We start from the raw sequence: 15172 nt of genomic DNA, 5'->3' as shown, positions 1-15172 counted from the left end.
ATATAACAGGACTCACCCTTACTTCACCAATCAACCGCTTGCCACTGCAGTCTGGTCTGTGCTTCTCTTTCTTTCTCTTTCTTTCTCTTTCTTCTAATAAAACACATGATTCCGCCAAGTACGTTAATCCTACATTAATTACTTTCTTCCCAATTCAAAATTTCAGGAAGCCTGCTCATATTGGTATATGACTACGTGTCCCGGCGGCTGTCACAATGATGCCACACATTCTTCCGGTAGCATTGTTTTTTGGCACAGGAATAGTGTATCTTCTGACCCGCCGTGTACAAAAGGCCAAGGGAATATGGGTGAGTACAATGATAGAGTCATTTCAGATCTTGGTGGATAAGACAAATACTCAGCACAAGAACTAGGTGGATGTCCCAGTTGTCGGCGGTAAAACAATGCTAGCATCGTGGATAACAGCATTCCGTTATACCCGTCACGCGCGTGCATTGGTGGAAGAAGGCTACAAGAAGGTAAGTACAATTTGGCCTGGGATGAACTAAATTATGGATATCCTGACAAGAACACAGCACAAAGACTATGCCTTTCAGATCCCGTCATTGTCGGGCTGGCGAATATTCATCTGTAATCCTGCCATGATCAAAGAATACCGAAACCTGGACTCGGATCAAATGTCTCTTAATCCGATCATAGACGATGTAAATCCCAATCTCAGAGCTCTTGCAGCTATGCCATGGATACTAATTGTCCTTAGTTATTTCAGACAATGTACACCATGCACGGTGGAGCCGACAGTATCCACAAAATACCGATCCCAACCGTTACCAGAGGTCTAAACTGGCAACGAAAGAAAGCCGAGATCAAGGATGATAACTACTTTGTGGAATTTGTCAATGAGGGCAAATACGCATTAACTACCAAGCTCCGTATCGCAGACAGTGAGAAAATACCAACTGAAAGTGACTGTATTTAATACAAGTAATAACATTTCTAGATTCCGGCTGGACTCCCATCCCATGCTTCGATATCTGCGCGGAAGTTGTTACACATCTCACAGCCTGGACGTTCGTGGGACCCCCCTTTTGCCGGGAAGAGACTCTTTTACGACTACTCCAAACATATGCAGAGGTGGTGCCTACAAGCGGATTTTTTATTTCGAGCTTTCCAAACTTCCTGAAACCGTAGGTGATCCAACCTACGGGAGTGACATGGAATATCATAGCGACTCTACTGATCATGATGTCGATAGTCTAGCGGCCCTGATGTGCGCCGCTCCTAGAGTTTCAAGGCGTCTCGAACATGAAGTGTCTGAAGTACTTACGCAGAAGCGAGTACTAGGCGTAATGGATGCGAAAGTATCAAATCCACCAAGAAGTAGATGTCACCAACAACTCATCTGAAACTGACCAATCATCTAGGATCTAGCAGGATGGATGATGGATTGGGTTGATAACAATGCCGCGTCACGGCTCAACGACCAAAGTATCTGTTTGCAAATTGTGTCTCTAAGCTTTGCAGCGATACATAGCAGTGCGCAGGTAGGTCATAGTCCATATTTGTGCCTCATATTGCTAAACGTTCCAGGTTCTGACGCATTGTCTGTATGAAATTTCCCTTCGAAGCGAGTACGTTCTACCCCTCCGTGAAGAAATCGAGAAGTGCCTGAGGAAGTCTGGAGGCTGGAACAAGGTGGCCATTGAGTCGATGCAAAAGCTCGATAGCTTTATCAAAGAATGCCAGCGCTACAACACGATGGATTCTGGTACGAACCTTACAGATCGGCCAGGAAAGCCTGCCAGCTATATGACGCATATACTTACCGCTTCGCCCGCAGGATCTTTAGCCCGTCGAGTCAAAAAGGATTTGATTTTCTCTGGTGGATTGGTCATACCTTCCGGAAATGACATATTTTCTCCTAATACTCCGGCTCTCTTTGATAAGAATATGTACTCCGATCCCGACAGGTTCGATGGCTTCCGTTTCTATCGAATGAGGAAACAAGTCGGGCAAAATGAAAGCCACAAGTTGATATCGACCAGTCCAACATACTTGAACTTTGGCGACGGGCGTCATGTTTGGTAAGAGGTCCCAACGTCTATCGTGAGCAGTGAAGACCCAATATCGCTGACAAATTCTCCAGCCCTGGGCGATACATGGCCGCGGATATGATGCGTCTGGTCTTAGCCCATATAATAATGCACTATGATGTGGCCATTAAAGATCATGGGCCACGACCGGCAAATCGAACCTTCAAAACTTTTCTATTGCCTGACATGACAGCAGAGATCATGCTACGGCACCGGTGTAGTTGAATACTCATGATCTGCTCGGTGCTGTTTCAATAATGATACTCCTCAATAGAGAGAAGAGGAAACAGGAAACATACATGGTCCTAGCTGCTCCAACCTTTCCATCAATGTATCCTTCCTTTTGTCCAATCCAATCCATTGCAGAAAATAGGAGGCTGCAAATTGAGCATCAATAGGAGACGGATACACAAGGACCAAGTAATAATGGTAGAAATTTCCGGTGAATCCAAGTGTGTCTCTTTCCATATTACTTGAGATGTTAACACTAAATCTCGGACATTGCTCTCACTCAGTATGATATAACTATATCACTTAATATACAATTCAAAAAACAGCCCGCAGCTACGAGCTAGTCCATCTCTACCCTTTCTTAGCTTAATAACCTCCTTGAGCGACATGTGAACAGTTCCGAGTGTCAGTGTAAGATACGCTTGAAGATAAATGGAATCATTCAGCATCGCTCGGACACTCTGTGTGGCTTTTTAATTAGGGCATACGTGCGTCTCGGTTATGCGGAAATTTTATTAAAGGGTGCACACAGATAGATGAGACTCGGATCCGTCTCCCTCCTTTGGTTTCCCCTCTGGTTCTGAGTCTTCTTTGCACCGAATTCTGAGATCTCTGTCCGCCCAACCTACAGCCAAATTTTCCGCTGGGCAGCTGAAATAGCATATTCTATTTCCCGTACTGTCAGTGTTTGCAGAGTTATGTCGGGTATCATCTCGAAGACTCTATCGGGCTGCTCGGATACTGCGTGCCCGAAGGATCTTCATTCAACACGTGCCACACTTCCATGGGGCCGGCGAAATGACGCATCCTATTTTACCGGTGCCGCATGTGCTGTAGCCATAGCTGTGTGTCCCACGCTGACAATATTTTGGTGGATCACCCTACAATACTATGATGCTGGCCTCTCGTCAGCTGTTGTTTCACTCAAGGCAGAAGGACTTGTCGGTTTCCTCCGCCAAAATTTTCCCAAGACGAGCCTGAAAGCTTGTGTTGCTTATGGAGGATGGGTGATCTTTCAAACAATTCTATATGTAACTCTTCCAGGCAAGAAATGCACAGGACAGTTAACACCAGCGGGTAACCTTCTTGCCTACAAAACTAATGGCCTTTTAGCTTGGACAATGACGGTGTTCCTTGCAGCTTGTGTTTGCGCAGCGGGGTTGGTCGACCCAGCCGTGGTCGCAAAGCATTGGGGGAGTCTGTTGGTGGTGCTTAATGCGTATGGCTTCATACTAACCTTAGTATTCTATGTCAAAGCTCATGTTGCCCCTTCTTATCCTGAAGATAGCAAGTTCAGTGGTATGCTAAATCAAACACGAATCCTTGGCCCTTTTAACCAGCTAATATTTCGCAGGATCATTCTTCTATGACTTGTACATGGGGATCGAATTGAATCCGCGTTTCGGTCACTATGGAGATGTAAAGCTGTTCCATAATGGGCGCCCAGGAATTATCGGGTGGATCCTAATGTGAGATTGATTATTATTTTCCACGCTTTGATGACGTCTCAGTTTGACTGGTTCTGTAGTGACTTATCTTTCACTGCACTACAAGTACAACGCTATGGCTACATGACAAATGCAATCATTGTCGTTGTCTTTCTTCATTCTATCTATATCATCGACTTTTTCGTCAATGAAAGCTGGTCCGTATTTGGTGATGTTTTAAAGCTAGTGTGTTGCTGACGGCGGGATCGGCAGGTACCTCAGGACCATCGACATTGGCCACGATCATTTTGGATTTTATCTCTCTTGGGGCTCTGCAACATGGCTTCCCATGATGTACACTTTACAGACCCAGTACCTTGCAATCCATCCTATCCAAATCCCTGCTATAAATGCAGCTATGATCCTGGTAGCTGGGTTAGGAGGCTACCTATTATTTCGATCTGCGAACCACCAGAAATATGCGGTACGATATACCAATGGGCAATGCATGATTTGGGGTAACAGACCAGTCTATATCCGCTGTTCCTATAAGACGGCAGACGGAATTACTCACAAATCCATCATACTGTGCTCCGGTACGTTTTAGCAGGTGTCAGAGGTTGTTTAATTGATATTATCTCCCTGGGCAACATATGCTGAATGATGATATATATAGGGTGGTGGGGCATTGTGCGTCATGCAAACTACTTAGGAGATCTTGTACTATCGTACGCTATGTGTGCAACTTGTGGAGTTGCCCATTTGCTACCATGGACTTATGCTCTATACATGACAGCTATCTTAGTACATCGCTGCTACCGAGATGAGGCACGCTGCCGCAAGAAGTATGGTGGTTCTTGGGATGCATATTGTGCTCAGGTCAAGTGGAGACTGGTACCTGGCATTTTCTGAAGTGGTTATTATTTGGAAGTGTCGACCTGATAGGTGGTATTTTACCACTAGGTGTCATAGTTCAGCGGATACTCCCCCATCCCCTTATTTGTGTAGTAAATCAGGTCTCCAAAGAACGGAGGAGCTCCGGTATGATAACACCAGTGTTTTACAAGCGAAAGACTCTTCAATAGCGGTCATCAGCACGGATAGTCAATTAATAAATTCATTCTGGCTAATTCTCTCGCCATGACTAGGCTATACGGCGTTCCTTAAAACCAATAAGAAAGCACATTCATGTCATATAGGGTCTAGCTCGCATGAAACCGCCGATCATGGTGAGATCCGGCCTGTATCATGACGCTTGTTTCACAATACATTAGCATGCAGGACTGGATTATCTAGAACCTCCAAGATAATATGGAATAACAGGCTTCTACACATCTCTCATCTGCTTATACTAGAAATTGCCCAGGGATCACTCGTACAATCTGCAGTGGCTTGTTGTTATTGATTGTCTAGCTGAATCGGCTCGCACACCTCCGAGTGGGCTGCTTTGAGCGTTCCCCTCTTCACTACTTACCTTACACCACCGCTACCAGCATCGACTTAGCGTGCAATACGAGCAGTCATATGAAGAAAACCCCGGTCAAGATATTGTCAGTTTTCGACTTATATTAGAATTGCCAGTGCAAGGGAACAAAGCGCAGAAGGCCATATCTGTCATACAGGCCTAACGATTTATGATGTATAGCAGGTCAGGTGTGTGTTAGTCGTCCCAGTATCTAACGGGTGACATCTTTGATAATACTGTACTACATGAACCTTGAATAAGGTGGGAAATATAGTCACAAGGCTCGAAACGAAGCCTTTCTATTCGCATGACAGTACAGGAAAACCTGAACCAGGGAAACATTGACCAAGGCCGAAAAAATGGAGGGGCAATTAAGTCTAAAGTGGAGTCCGCACTTTTCTTTCTACATATACAGAATCAGTCATGAAACCGAAGATCAATAGCGCAAATAATATAAAGTCCTTTCCAATACTTGCAGAATCAAAGCATTCCGAACGGGAGTAATACTTTCCTCGTCGATCCCTCCCGGGTCTCGTGATGACTCCCTTACTTTCCATTCTCGACCCTTCCCTAGTCTCATGCCGATCCCCTTATTTCCCCCGTCGATCCTTCTCACATTCCATGTCGATTCCCTCCTCGATTTCATTCCTGGATCATCAAACTCTGTGCCACCTGACAAATCACAGAGAGCTATTAGCGATTTGTGTAACAGTGACTGCTATGTCCTTTTGAGAAGAAGTCGCCCTGAGTCTATATAAACTGCCCCTGTTCCCCTCAGGGGCGGTGAGCATCATATCTTAGCCCGTCACACTAGCTTTGACACTACGATACTTTACTATCATTCTGCTTCCTACCTCTACCCGCCGTCAATATGTTGCCATACAGACTCTTTGTTTTGATTGTGGCTTTCATGTGTCCGGTCTTTGCCAGTCCAATACCATCCCCAGCACTTGCAGGTTTTGATTTGACAAGCCGCAAGCCGCGTGAAGATTACTGCACTGAATCTATCGAGCGATACAGTCCAGACAAACAACAATGGATGAAATTCCGCCATTGTCTCTGGGTGAACCCTGATAGTGGGAATGCCGAACTCTTCACCTACATTGATGACGTGCAGTATTGGAAAATTTCCTGGTATCGACCATCTAATTACCTCTGGAGTGTGGACGCGCACTTGATTGGGGAATTACTTGTTTCAAACTCTGGGACAGCATCAGGCACGAACGTTAAGAGGGAGATTGGAAAAATCGAAGATTCGATTAAGCCTGGGCGCCACGAATGGAATATTGGGTTAGGGGTAGACATAGACGAGGGTTCACAAAGCCTGATTTACGACGCCGTGTTTACTTTTGACATTGACTCTGTGTAGTCCTCCCGGTCAATTGAAGTTACTATTATGTAAGTCAGTGCTCTTGACCCGCTTGAGATGCGAACTCTAGCAGGCTTGTAGCACTTTCAAAATGGACTAACATGTATTCAATCCTAGATTTTCAGTAACGCAGGGTCAACTCCTGGAAAGGTGACAGACAAGGTTAGGAACTTGTACTTGGGAAATCACGGCCAAATAGACAAATCAGCAAGTCCGTTGCTTCGAAATATTGTGCACGTGGGTTTTTATCAAACTCTGCCGCTAAGATTCCAGTTTAACACCGAACTTGCTGCCAGTCAACGCCCGCTCGGTCGTACTTCGATCAGAGAAAAGGCTTTTGGCTCACATATTCTGGTGGCTCATAAGTGACTCTGGCACTTTGGCTAGCGGTAGAGGGTGGCTGGCAGGCGAGTGTATAATGTTCGTAGCATATGGTATTCCAGCACAGACTTAGATTCTATCAGGCTGACAAGGGACATACCTGTCGCAGGAACACTCGCTTGGATTCTAATGATCAAAGAAGCTAGTGATGATTGATATTGGATAAGCTCACTTGATCGAGGCTTATAATGGCGTGCATGCGTACGGGAGAGTTCGGTGCCTAGTCTGGACTTGTAACCTTCATCCTGGCTGGCAGGCATAGTCCAAAATAGGACAAAACGTCAATACGTAAGAAAGCTGGCTGACTTGGATGAATGGGGTGTGTATTTTTCGTGTCAGTACTGTACCGGAAAAGACTCGGAGAAAATCCAAGCTGGGGGAACTTATCATGAGTCTGCTGCAAGAGAGCATCTAATGGCTTCTTTGTTCGAGAGCATCCACCTAATACGGCAAGCCAGTGATTTAGTTCGACAAACTGCTGGGGAAGAGGCGGTATTTATAGACTTTTCAGTATGTCTTATTGCCGCCTGCTTCATATTGCAGCAGTCTAGTCTTGTCTGTCTGTGGCCAAGGTTGAGGGGCATTGAAGATACCTGTGCAAAGTGAGGCCTGTTGAACCAATTCCTTTACTGAAGTGATAGTCTGAGCAACAATCGACTGCAGGCCGGTGATTCTACGGGAAACCCTTTCCAGAGCCACGCCGTGTCAAGTCTTTGCGCAAAATTTCGTCGAAGCACAAATTGGTTCACCATAACTCGTTCACGGTCCAACGTTGAATCACCAACCGTAACTTTCAACAATTGTAGAACAATGTGGAACGCGATCGCCACTTCACTGCCAGCGATGTGGACTATTACCACCATCATTTCTCTTTCAGCACTGACCGTAAATCTGAAGCCCAAGCCGATCCCATTGTTTTGGGAATTGGTCGTCTCACATTGTGAGTCTTGGTATGCGTCAAGCGCTTTCCTTTGCCGAGTCGCGATCACGCCGGGACCTAGCTACGATCAACGGTAGACATCTTTATTGAGAACAATGCCAGGGTTGTTTGCACAGAAGATTCGTCTATAGTCTTCCCTCCACAAGGACCGCATAGAACACAGACTTTACCACGAATTCAGAGACAAAGAAACAGCCAGACTTGCTAATTATAGCTAAGAGAAACGCACATTGATCCTATGGTCTGCGGAGGCACTATCTAAACACGTGCATTGTGACTGGGCGCGTTGCCGATGCGACCTAAACACCTCAGCCTAGAACGTGCGGGTGTCTTCAAACCTCTACGCGCGGTTTTCAGAGCTATATATGAGCACGATTCTCACAGCATCCTCGTTAATCCATGAAAACAAATCTCACAGGGGTTTCAATCAATTCAATTGTGTCTTGCCTCTATGGCCCACTGTGCTTGACCCGCCGAACCAATATGCTACCCCCTTCCTTGTTTGCGAGCTAACGCTCATATTTAGGCAATTATTGGAAACCGGCTTTCTCTTAACGACATAGTCAGGTCACAGCGCATTTAAGATCCCGCCACTTCGAACGATAGCACATCTCCGCATACCTAGCCTCGGTGGGTTCGTGAGATGCCAACAGCCGCAGCCCACCAGTCGACACAAATACGACTAGAATGCAAGTCACTGATATGCGCTACTATCTCCTCCCGGAGCCGAATGTCGATAAGCCTGCAAGCAGCGTTCCGAAGCGCTGGTGCGAGATTACACCGTCGCTGGCATCGTGCGCTCGAGTAACAGGCCAAGCCGGCGCTCACAAAAGCCTTTAGCCTACGCGCCGGTTATCTCAATAATAAATCGAAATACTGCTCGCTGCGATAAACTCTCCTCGCCGTTCCGCACTGCTAGTGTACGAGTGATACTCCCTTGGACTAGTGACTCAGTGTGTGCATAGCCCATCGCCAGTGCTACATAGGATTCTTCATGAAAGGAGTTAGCTCTGAGACACGGGCGGAAGTTCGAATATGTGATTACTGTAGCTCCATGTACGCCATGTGGCATGTGTTTTGGCGAATACACTTAGAGATCCTTCCCAGAGCCGGGAATCCCCGCCCCATTTACAGCATGGTCGGTGCTAGGATCCCCTAAACCATTCCTGGGAGCTGTAGCGCTCCTAGAACGCTCGATAAAGATCTCAGGGACATATTTCTGCTTTCAGGGATCCGTGTGGGGTGTCCTGGGGACCGTGACACTTTGATTCTACGCGGGTTCTTTTTGTGAGACCTGGTCTTGGAACCTTAGACGATGAATTCTTTCAAAAATTGAGTATGATAGGCTACAATGTGCATATAAGGGAAAGCACACACGGCGCTGTGAGGCCCCCGGCGATCAATTCCGCTATCTGCTGGATTCATTCCCCGAACACAATCCAACACGGCAAAATTACACTATAATGCTTCAGAACTTCCAACAGAGCTCTTGCACTGGATTTGCGGCTTCCTTCAAAAAGAGCACATTATGTATCTATGCCTGGTCTGTCGTGGAACCAATTATATTTTCACCGAGGGGCTCTTTTTGTGCCTCATCTCCGATAAATTCCCACCACTCTTTCGTGCCGGCGGAAATACTGCTACAGTTGAGCGGATTCTTGAATTCCAAGAGATTGATGTCAATGACCGATGCTCGGACGGATTTTCTGCCATAGTGTACGCGCTGAAGCATCGTAACCCTCGAGCTGTCAATAACGAAGACAATCTCGGGTGGACGCCATTGCAACTTGCGGTTCTTGAAGGGGATCATATCGCCACCCAGATGCTGGTACGACACGCAGGAATCATTAATCATCAGAGCTCTAACGATGATGCGTCTCTCCTTTTCGCTGTGAAAAAGCTCAATCACCAGCAATCTATCCTCATCGTCGATGCTCTTCTCCTACATCCGGAACTTGATGTGAATGTATTCGAATCCCAAGGGCGTACAGCCTTGTGGCACGCTGTTAATCGTGGTCACCATGATCTCGTGAAATTACTTCTCAGCCAAAGGTATTTGAGATTGAACGACGCTGATAGATATGGGGTGACGCCATTGGCCCGAGCTGCTGAAAAGCACGTTTTCCAGATTCTTGAACTGTTATTGAAACAGCCGGAAATCCTCATAAACCCGTGGACTAGACAGGTAATGCCTCTGCTTTGGTCTGCATGCCGCGCCGGCAACTTTCACGCGGTGGAGGCTCTCCTTCGTCTGAGGTCAATCAAAATCAACCAACAAAGCCCTACTGGAACTACCCCGCTCCAAGTAGCTGTTATCCTGAATCGTCCCCCAGTAGTCTCTCTTCTTCTTCGACAAGGAACCATGGTTGATATCAATGCCCCTGGTCCTCAAGAATGGACTGCCATTTTCTTTGCCGTATCCAATGGGTATTTCTGGCTGACCAAATCATTGCTGAAACATCCTGATATTAATATCAATATATTAAATGACCGCAGGCGGACACTGCTTTGGTGGGCAGAGCATGGCGGGCGTTCAAAAGTTGTATATCTGTTGCGCAGGCACGGTCGACTGAAGAGGCAGAAGCGTTTTTTTGCGGTGAGGTGGGTCTAATTGAGCTACAATTCTAGATTTCAAGTGCTAGGCAAGGCGCTACATTCAGCATGGTACGCATTATAATAATATAATCAACATTCTCATTCCTAGGTGGCCCTTTTCAAGGCGCTACCCATTCTACTTTGCATGAGAAGAGTAAAAGGAATAATTAATGACTATATGGTTAGTTTCCATAGCTTTGTGGCCCAGATTTGATGTTAAACCTCCTTGTCATTTTCACTTCCTCACATCCCGGTGATAGTACTCTTCATTATCATCGTGTTCGTGATATGAAGCAATTGAGCGCGCCTGACTGCATTCCTGATCACGGGTTGATGACAAGTTGACCGCGAAGCCTTGGCCTTGTTTTGTTCTCAGGTACCTAAGACGAGTACTTAAAGCTTTGTCTCCCAGTTTATCAGCTTCTTCCTTTATCCTTCAAAAGTGCATCAGAAGAGTTCTCTAGTGAAGTCCATCTGCTTTTGACCCACACAATTCTTTCTGAACTTTGTATTCAAGATTTCCTCCTGCCAAAAATGGAACGAATCGAGCTACAAAGTAAGTCTATAAGTGGAACAGCTTCGATATTGAATTCCATGTTATTTCGGCTGAAATATGCTAGTTTGAATTGTCAAGAATTGGTGTTGTGCCTCGGCCGCTGGTGAATTACGTTATGGATAGTGATGTAAGATTTCCTGAATCAGGCCAGCTTTCTAGGCCAGCCTTTCGACGTAAGCACAACTAATGCTCCATTTGGACTGAACTGCCAAGCGGAGCTTGTGTGAAACCAAGCACATTTAAGATCATTGTGCTACTATAACATCTATTCATGAATTCTATTTACAATTATTCGTGGTAAGCGATTTCTCCACGATATTTCACCTAGGGGCTGATGTCACCCACGAACCGTCGGGCAGCTCCTATCTTTACTGTACAGCATGCGTAACGAAGAAACTCGGGTCTTGATCCTCATGAATCTGCATCAGATTGAGACAGTACTTAAGGTTCATATTGCGTGCTTTGTTGATTTAATCTCTAAATGTCTTGTTATTTACCCGTGACTGCTACCATTCCGTATATTCATTCACAGCCACATCAAGAAACCCGGGGATATTTAATGGTTCAATAGAGTGAGGTCTATTAAGACTAGCTTCATGGAAAGGCAAAGTAGACAATAGTATTTGACAAGAGCTGGCCGGTAGGATGTTGTTGTCAATGTTGATCGGAGGATATATGGAATGGCTTGAATGGTTATCCGAACTTTTTTTCTTTTTGAGTCGCTTTTTTCCTCCTTGTAAAGCTGCTAACGAAAGTTGTCGGGAATACTATCATGAGAGTCGAGGAATCCACCTTCCTCCACATATCTAATGAGGTCCTTTAAATGTTGCGTCCTCAAGCTATAATGCTTCTTGCCCTCTAGGTCTTATCAGCAGTATTGCCCTTTATGGCGGCACGGAGGCCCAGGATTTCGCATGACACGATATGCATCTCTCCAGACTGGGTTATGCCCAAAGGTATACTCATCATCAATCTGAGCGTCTCGTTTAGTGAGCATTCGCTTGGTCACAGATGATCCTCCTCCCTTGTTAGTGCTAGAGGGAAGAGATCCGCTATTATCTATGTAATTAATAGCTATCTGAAGCCGGATCGTCTTGCCACAATCAAAAAGATGGGCCCACGCTAGTAGTTTTTTCTCTCCGTCCTGCTAATTAACACTAGTACCCTCGAAATGTTTATCTATATTCCGTTGAGAGTTCACCGATAACATCATAATAGTATTATTAAATCTTACCCGCCGGGTGCGGGCAATCTTTTCTTCAGTCTTATAATCTTACTAGCGTCCGTTTCGACACATTTACCAAGTTGTCGACAGGATTCTAGAGCGCCTGTTCTGTCATTGGCAAGCTGACCGCCCGGGTCGACTTCTGGTAAACATATTAGGAAAAGAGTTCGAACGAAAGCAGGTAGTATAATACCATCATCCCAGATAGCCCACTAGGATCTACTGGTTAAATCAGCGTGCACAAGGAAGCGGAGGCCTAAATTTAGCTTACCCAGCACATAAACTTAGACAAGACCAGTAATCTTTCTTGCGAGGCCCCAGGATAGAAGACCGCTTGCACCATGACGAAATTCCACTTTCTGAGGAAAGTTTTGCTCTTTTCGCTCAATTCGAGACTAGTGGGAAAAATGAGCGAAAGTGGATCCAATAATGGGAACAGCGTAGAACATGCGTATTTAGCCAAGAGCTGTAGTCCTTTTCCGTGGCATGGATATGGGGGTTGACTTCACAGCGCCAGCCAGGGAAAAGGGAAAGTAAGTTTGGTACAATGATTTTCTGGTTTTTGTCTCTCTATCAGATTCGTTCGTTCGGTGGTTGACTCTGGTGGGCTAGCAGCCATCATGTTATGTTGCGAGTGGGATGCCAAAAAGATTAAGATTCAGATGAAAACAATGCAGTTTCTTCGGCCTTTGTTTCCTTTATATTCTTTTTTGTTGAGCTTAACTCATGCAATAATGTTACATTTCCGGCATTTGGTACAGTATGCGCATTTAGCGCGATCCTTGTCTGATGTACGTGGCAGCCTTCTGAAGGCAATTGAAAATTTACGCTCGTTGGGTTCTTAAAATAGCGTGGCGTCGCAGTCGATCGGCTTTACTTTATCGGCACAATTGTCCAGTTCAAAGTACTCGGGTCCTTATAGAGGCAGATGAGTCGAGCAGGCAGCTCGTGCATAAGCCAAACAGATCCACAAGAAATGTCGGCAATGGTCGAGAGGGGTTGCACCAATTTGGGACAGCAAATGTGATACATTCAACTTCAACTTTATTCAAGCTACATAAGATATTACCATCTTGTAAATTATCTATCACATGCTTCAGATATCCTATACTTGGGAGTGGGTTTACTCCATGTTCCAGGTTGGGATGGAGGGGAGCGACATACGTCATAAATCGGCAGATGAGCATATCAAAGAGGCTGCCAGTCCATCAATTGCAAAGTCGCTGGCTGAAGGAGTACATTGGCTTGAAAGGGAGATATGCGAGGCTGTCATAGTCTTTCAAATATCTACAATAGAGCTAGGGCTGCACGAGAATAAAATTTTTGCTTAATCGTATTCGACTTTTTCCGAATTGTCTTTATTCGTATCATAAAATACCTTTAGAAGGCTTCAGATTTCTGAATATTAGCTGAGGTCGGCTTGAATCTGACGTTGCCAAGCGATTGTGTGAAGTGAAAAATGACGGGAACTGCCGCCAAAAATACAATTCAACGAAAATTCGCGACTTAAATGGGCCGAAAATTCTCATCTATTCCGATTCGTGTGAAGCCCTAAATACAGCTTCTTGGGACTCAATCCTTGATTTTACGATACTTCACTGACCAACAAAAAAAGAAGGATCGACCTTGCTATGAGCCTAGCCTCGGTGCAGATTATGGCGATTCTGCCGACTTTGACAAGAGTAGATAGATCTAGGGGCCAAAACACGAACAAGCCTCGCACAAACACGCCCATTGTCTTGAAACTTTACTACTCACTTTTCCTCAAGGGTACAATTTGTAAATCCCAGATAGAGCTACGTCATTTCTGTTTCTATGTTGTTAAACTCATGCATTGCCAGCACGCAGTGCATAGTGTGATAGCACTTACAAATAGACTCAATACGATTAACAGCCAAGAAATTGTGCATATAGTTTGCCCAGAAAGTGTAACAAAAAAACAAAATTAATGCCTTTTTTTTTAAGCAGAAAGTTTATCATAGGCCATTGATACAGGTCCGCTCGAACTTGGTTTCACCGCTTCATTCTCTTTGGTTCTTCTAAATTCTTGACCCACTTTTGTCTACATATGGCCTAGAACATCTTAAAACATCCAATAGAAAGATAGTGGCGGTCCTCAAGTACTCCTACTAGAGTTGTGTTTCCTTAACGTAGGCCATCTTCTACTTGCGGAGAGGGTTGTGGGTCGGCAATTCCGTTTTTGCGGCACTAGTATTTTTCATACAGCAAGTTACATGGTTGTTTTCTTCCGGAGTATTCGCCTTTTCAGTACTTTTGTCTTATGTACCTTTCTGCTGCCAAGAGTGTCACCAAAATCGATGACCTTTCATGCAACATGATTTTGATGGTATAAAGACCCATAGAGGTGGCTGGGTAGGCGAAATAATGGACGTCTGTCCTTCCTATCCATCTCTAGCGTTTATGTGGATGATTTTAGCGTCATAGTAGTAAACAGCGGATTTTCTAGTAGTGTGTGTCGTCTTGTAATTCGCCACTCTAACCCTTTGTGATCGTGGTTTGAAAACAGCTATCGAATAATGATTCAGGTAACTATTGTTTCTGCTCGCCTCTGACATTATTCAATATGTGAATTGGGAGTGACTGAGCTCGAAAGTGCAGGTACCTGGTGGACGTTTCATCACACAGGGCATTTCATATCACCGGGATGGGGGTTAGTTTGTTGTTTTGTTTCTACATTCGATGGGACCAGCAAGAAGCTCGCATTTTGAGCTTCGTGAGGTCACCAATGGGCTGGTCGCCACCTTTCCGCTGTCGGCGGGCCCGACAGCACTCCCGCATAGCAGCATTTATATAGAGCGAGCTACATCGGGCAAATGAATTCATCATCATCATCATCATCAATCTACCCTCACCCAGCATTAAATGGTTATGAGCCTCTGTGGTCCGCCGTCGTTCTTGAAATGTCTTT

At 45.3% G+C, this 15172-nt stretch overlaps 4 protein-coding genes across 4 annotated transcripts; all 4 read left to right on the top strand.

Annotated features, from left to right (window-relative positions):
• Nucleotides 1-215: 215 nt before the first annotated feature.
• On the top strand, nt 216-2279 carry N7520_009707 (cytochrome P450; the record flags this gene model as incomplete). Its single annotated transcript, XM_057143641.1, has 9 exons — nt 216-308; nt 375-479; nt 537-665; nt 722-905; nt 962-1031; nt 1094-1322; nt 1386-1505; nt 1552-2045; nt 2108-2279. 9 exons carry the CDS (start codon nt 216-218, stop codon nt 2277-2279), a joined length of 1596 nt encoding a protein of 531 aa, XP_056992929.1.
• Nucleotides 2280-2983: 704 nt separating this feature from the next.
• Nucleotides 2984-3655, top strand: N7520_009706 (uncharacterized protein; the record flags this gene model as incomplete). Its single annotated transcript, XM_057143640.1, has 2 exons — nt 2984-3504; nt 3640-3655. The coding sequence occupies 2 exons, from the start codon at nt 2984-2986 to the stop codon at nt 3653-3655; spliced, it is 537 nt and encodes a 178-aa protein (XP_056992928.1).
• Nucleotides 3656-6048: 2393 nt separating this feature from the next.
• N7520_009705 (uncharacterized protein) lies at nt 6049-6546 on the top strand (the record flags this gene model as incomplete). Its single annotated transcript, XM_057143639.1, has 1 exon — nt 6049-6546. The coding sequence occupies one exon, from the start codon at nt 6049-6051 to the stop codon at nt 6544-6546; it is 498 nt and encodes a 165-aa protein (XP_056992927.1).
• Nucleotides 6547-9395: 2849 nt separating this feature from the next.
• On the top strand, nt 9396-10478 carry N7520_009704 (ankyrin repeat domain-containing protein; the record flags this gene model as incomplete). The annotated part of the gene is made up of 1 exon (XM_057143638.1): nt 9396-10478. One exon carries the CDS (start codon nt 9396-9398, stop codon nt 10476-10478), a length of 1083 nt encoding a protein of 360 aa, XP_056992926.1.
• Between the last annotated feature and the right edge of the window lie 4694 nt (nt 10479-15172).

The sequence above is a fragment of the Penicillium odoratum genome (genome assembly GCF_028828045.1).
Source record: "Penicillium odoratum strain IBT 22623 chromosome Unknown utg000006l_segment0_segment0, whole genome shotgun sequence".
Lineage (NCBI taxonomy): Eukaryota > Fungi > Ascomycota > Eurotiomycetes > Eurotiales > Aspergillaceae > Penicillium > Penicillium odoratum.
Note: the sequence above shows the minus strand (reverse complement) of the source record. Positions and strands in the feature narration are given on the sequence as shown.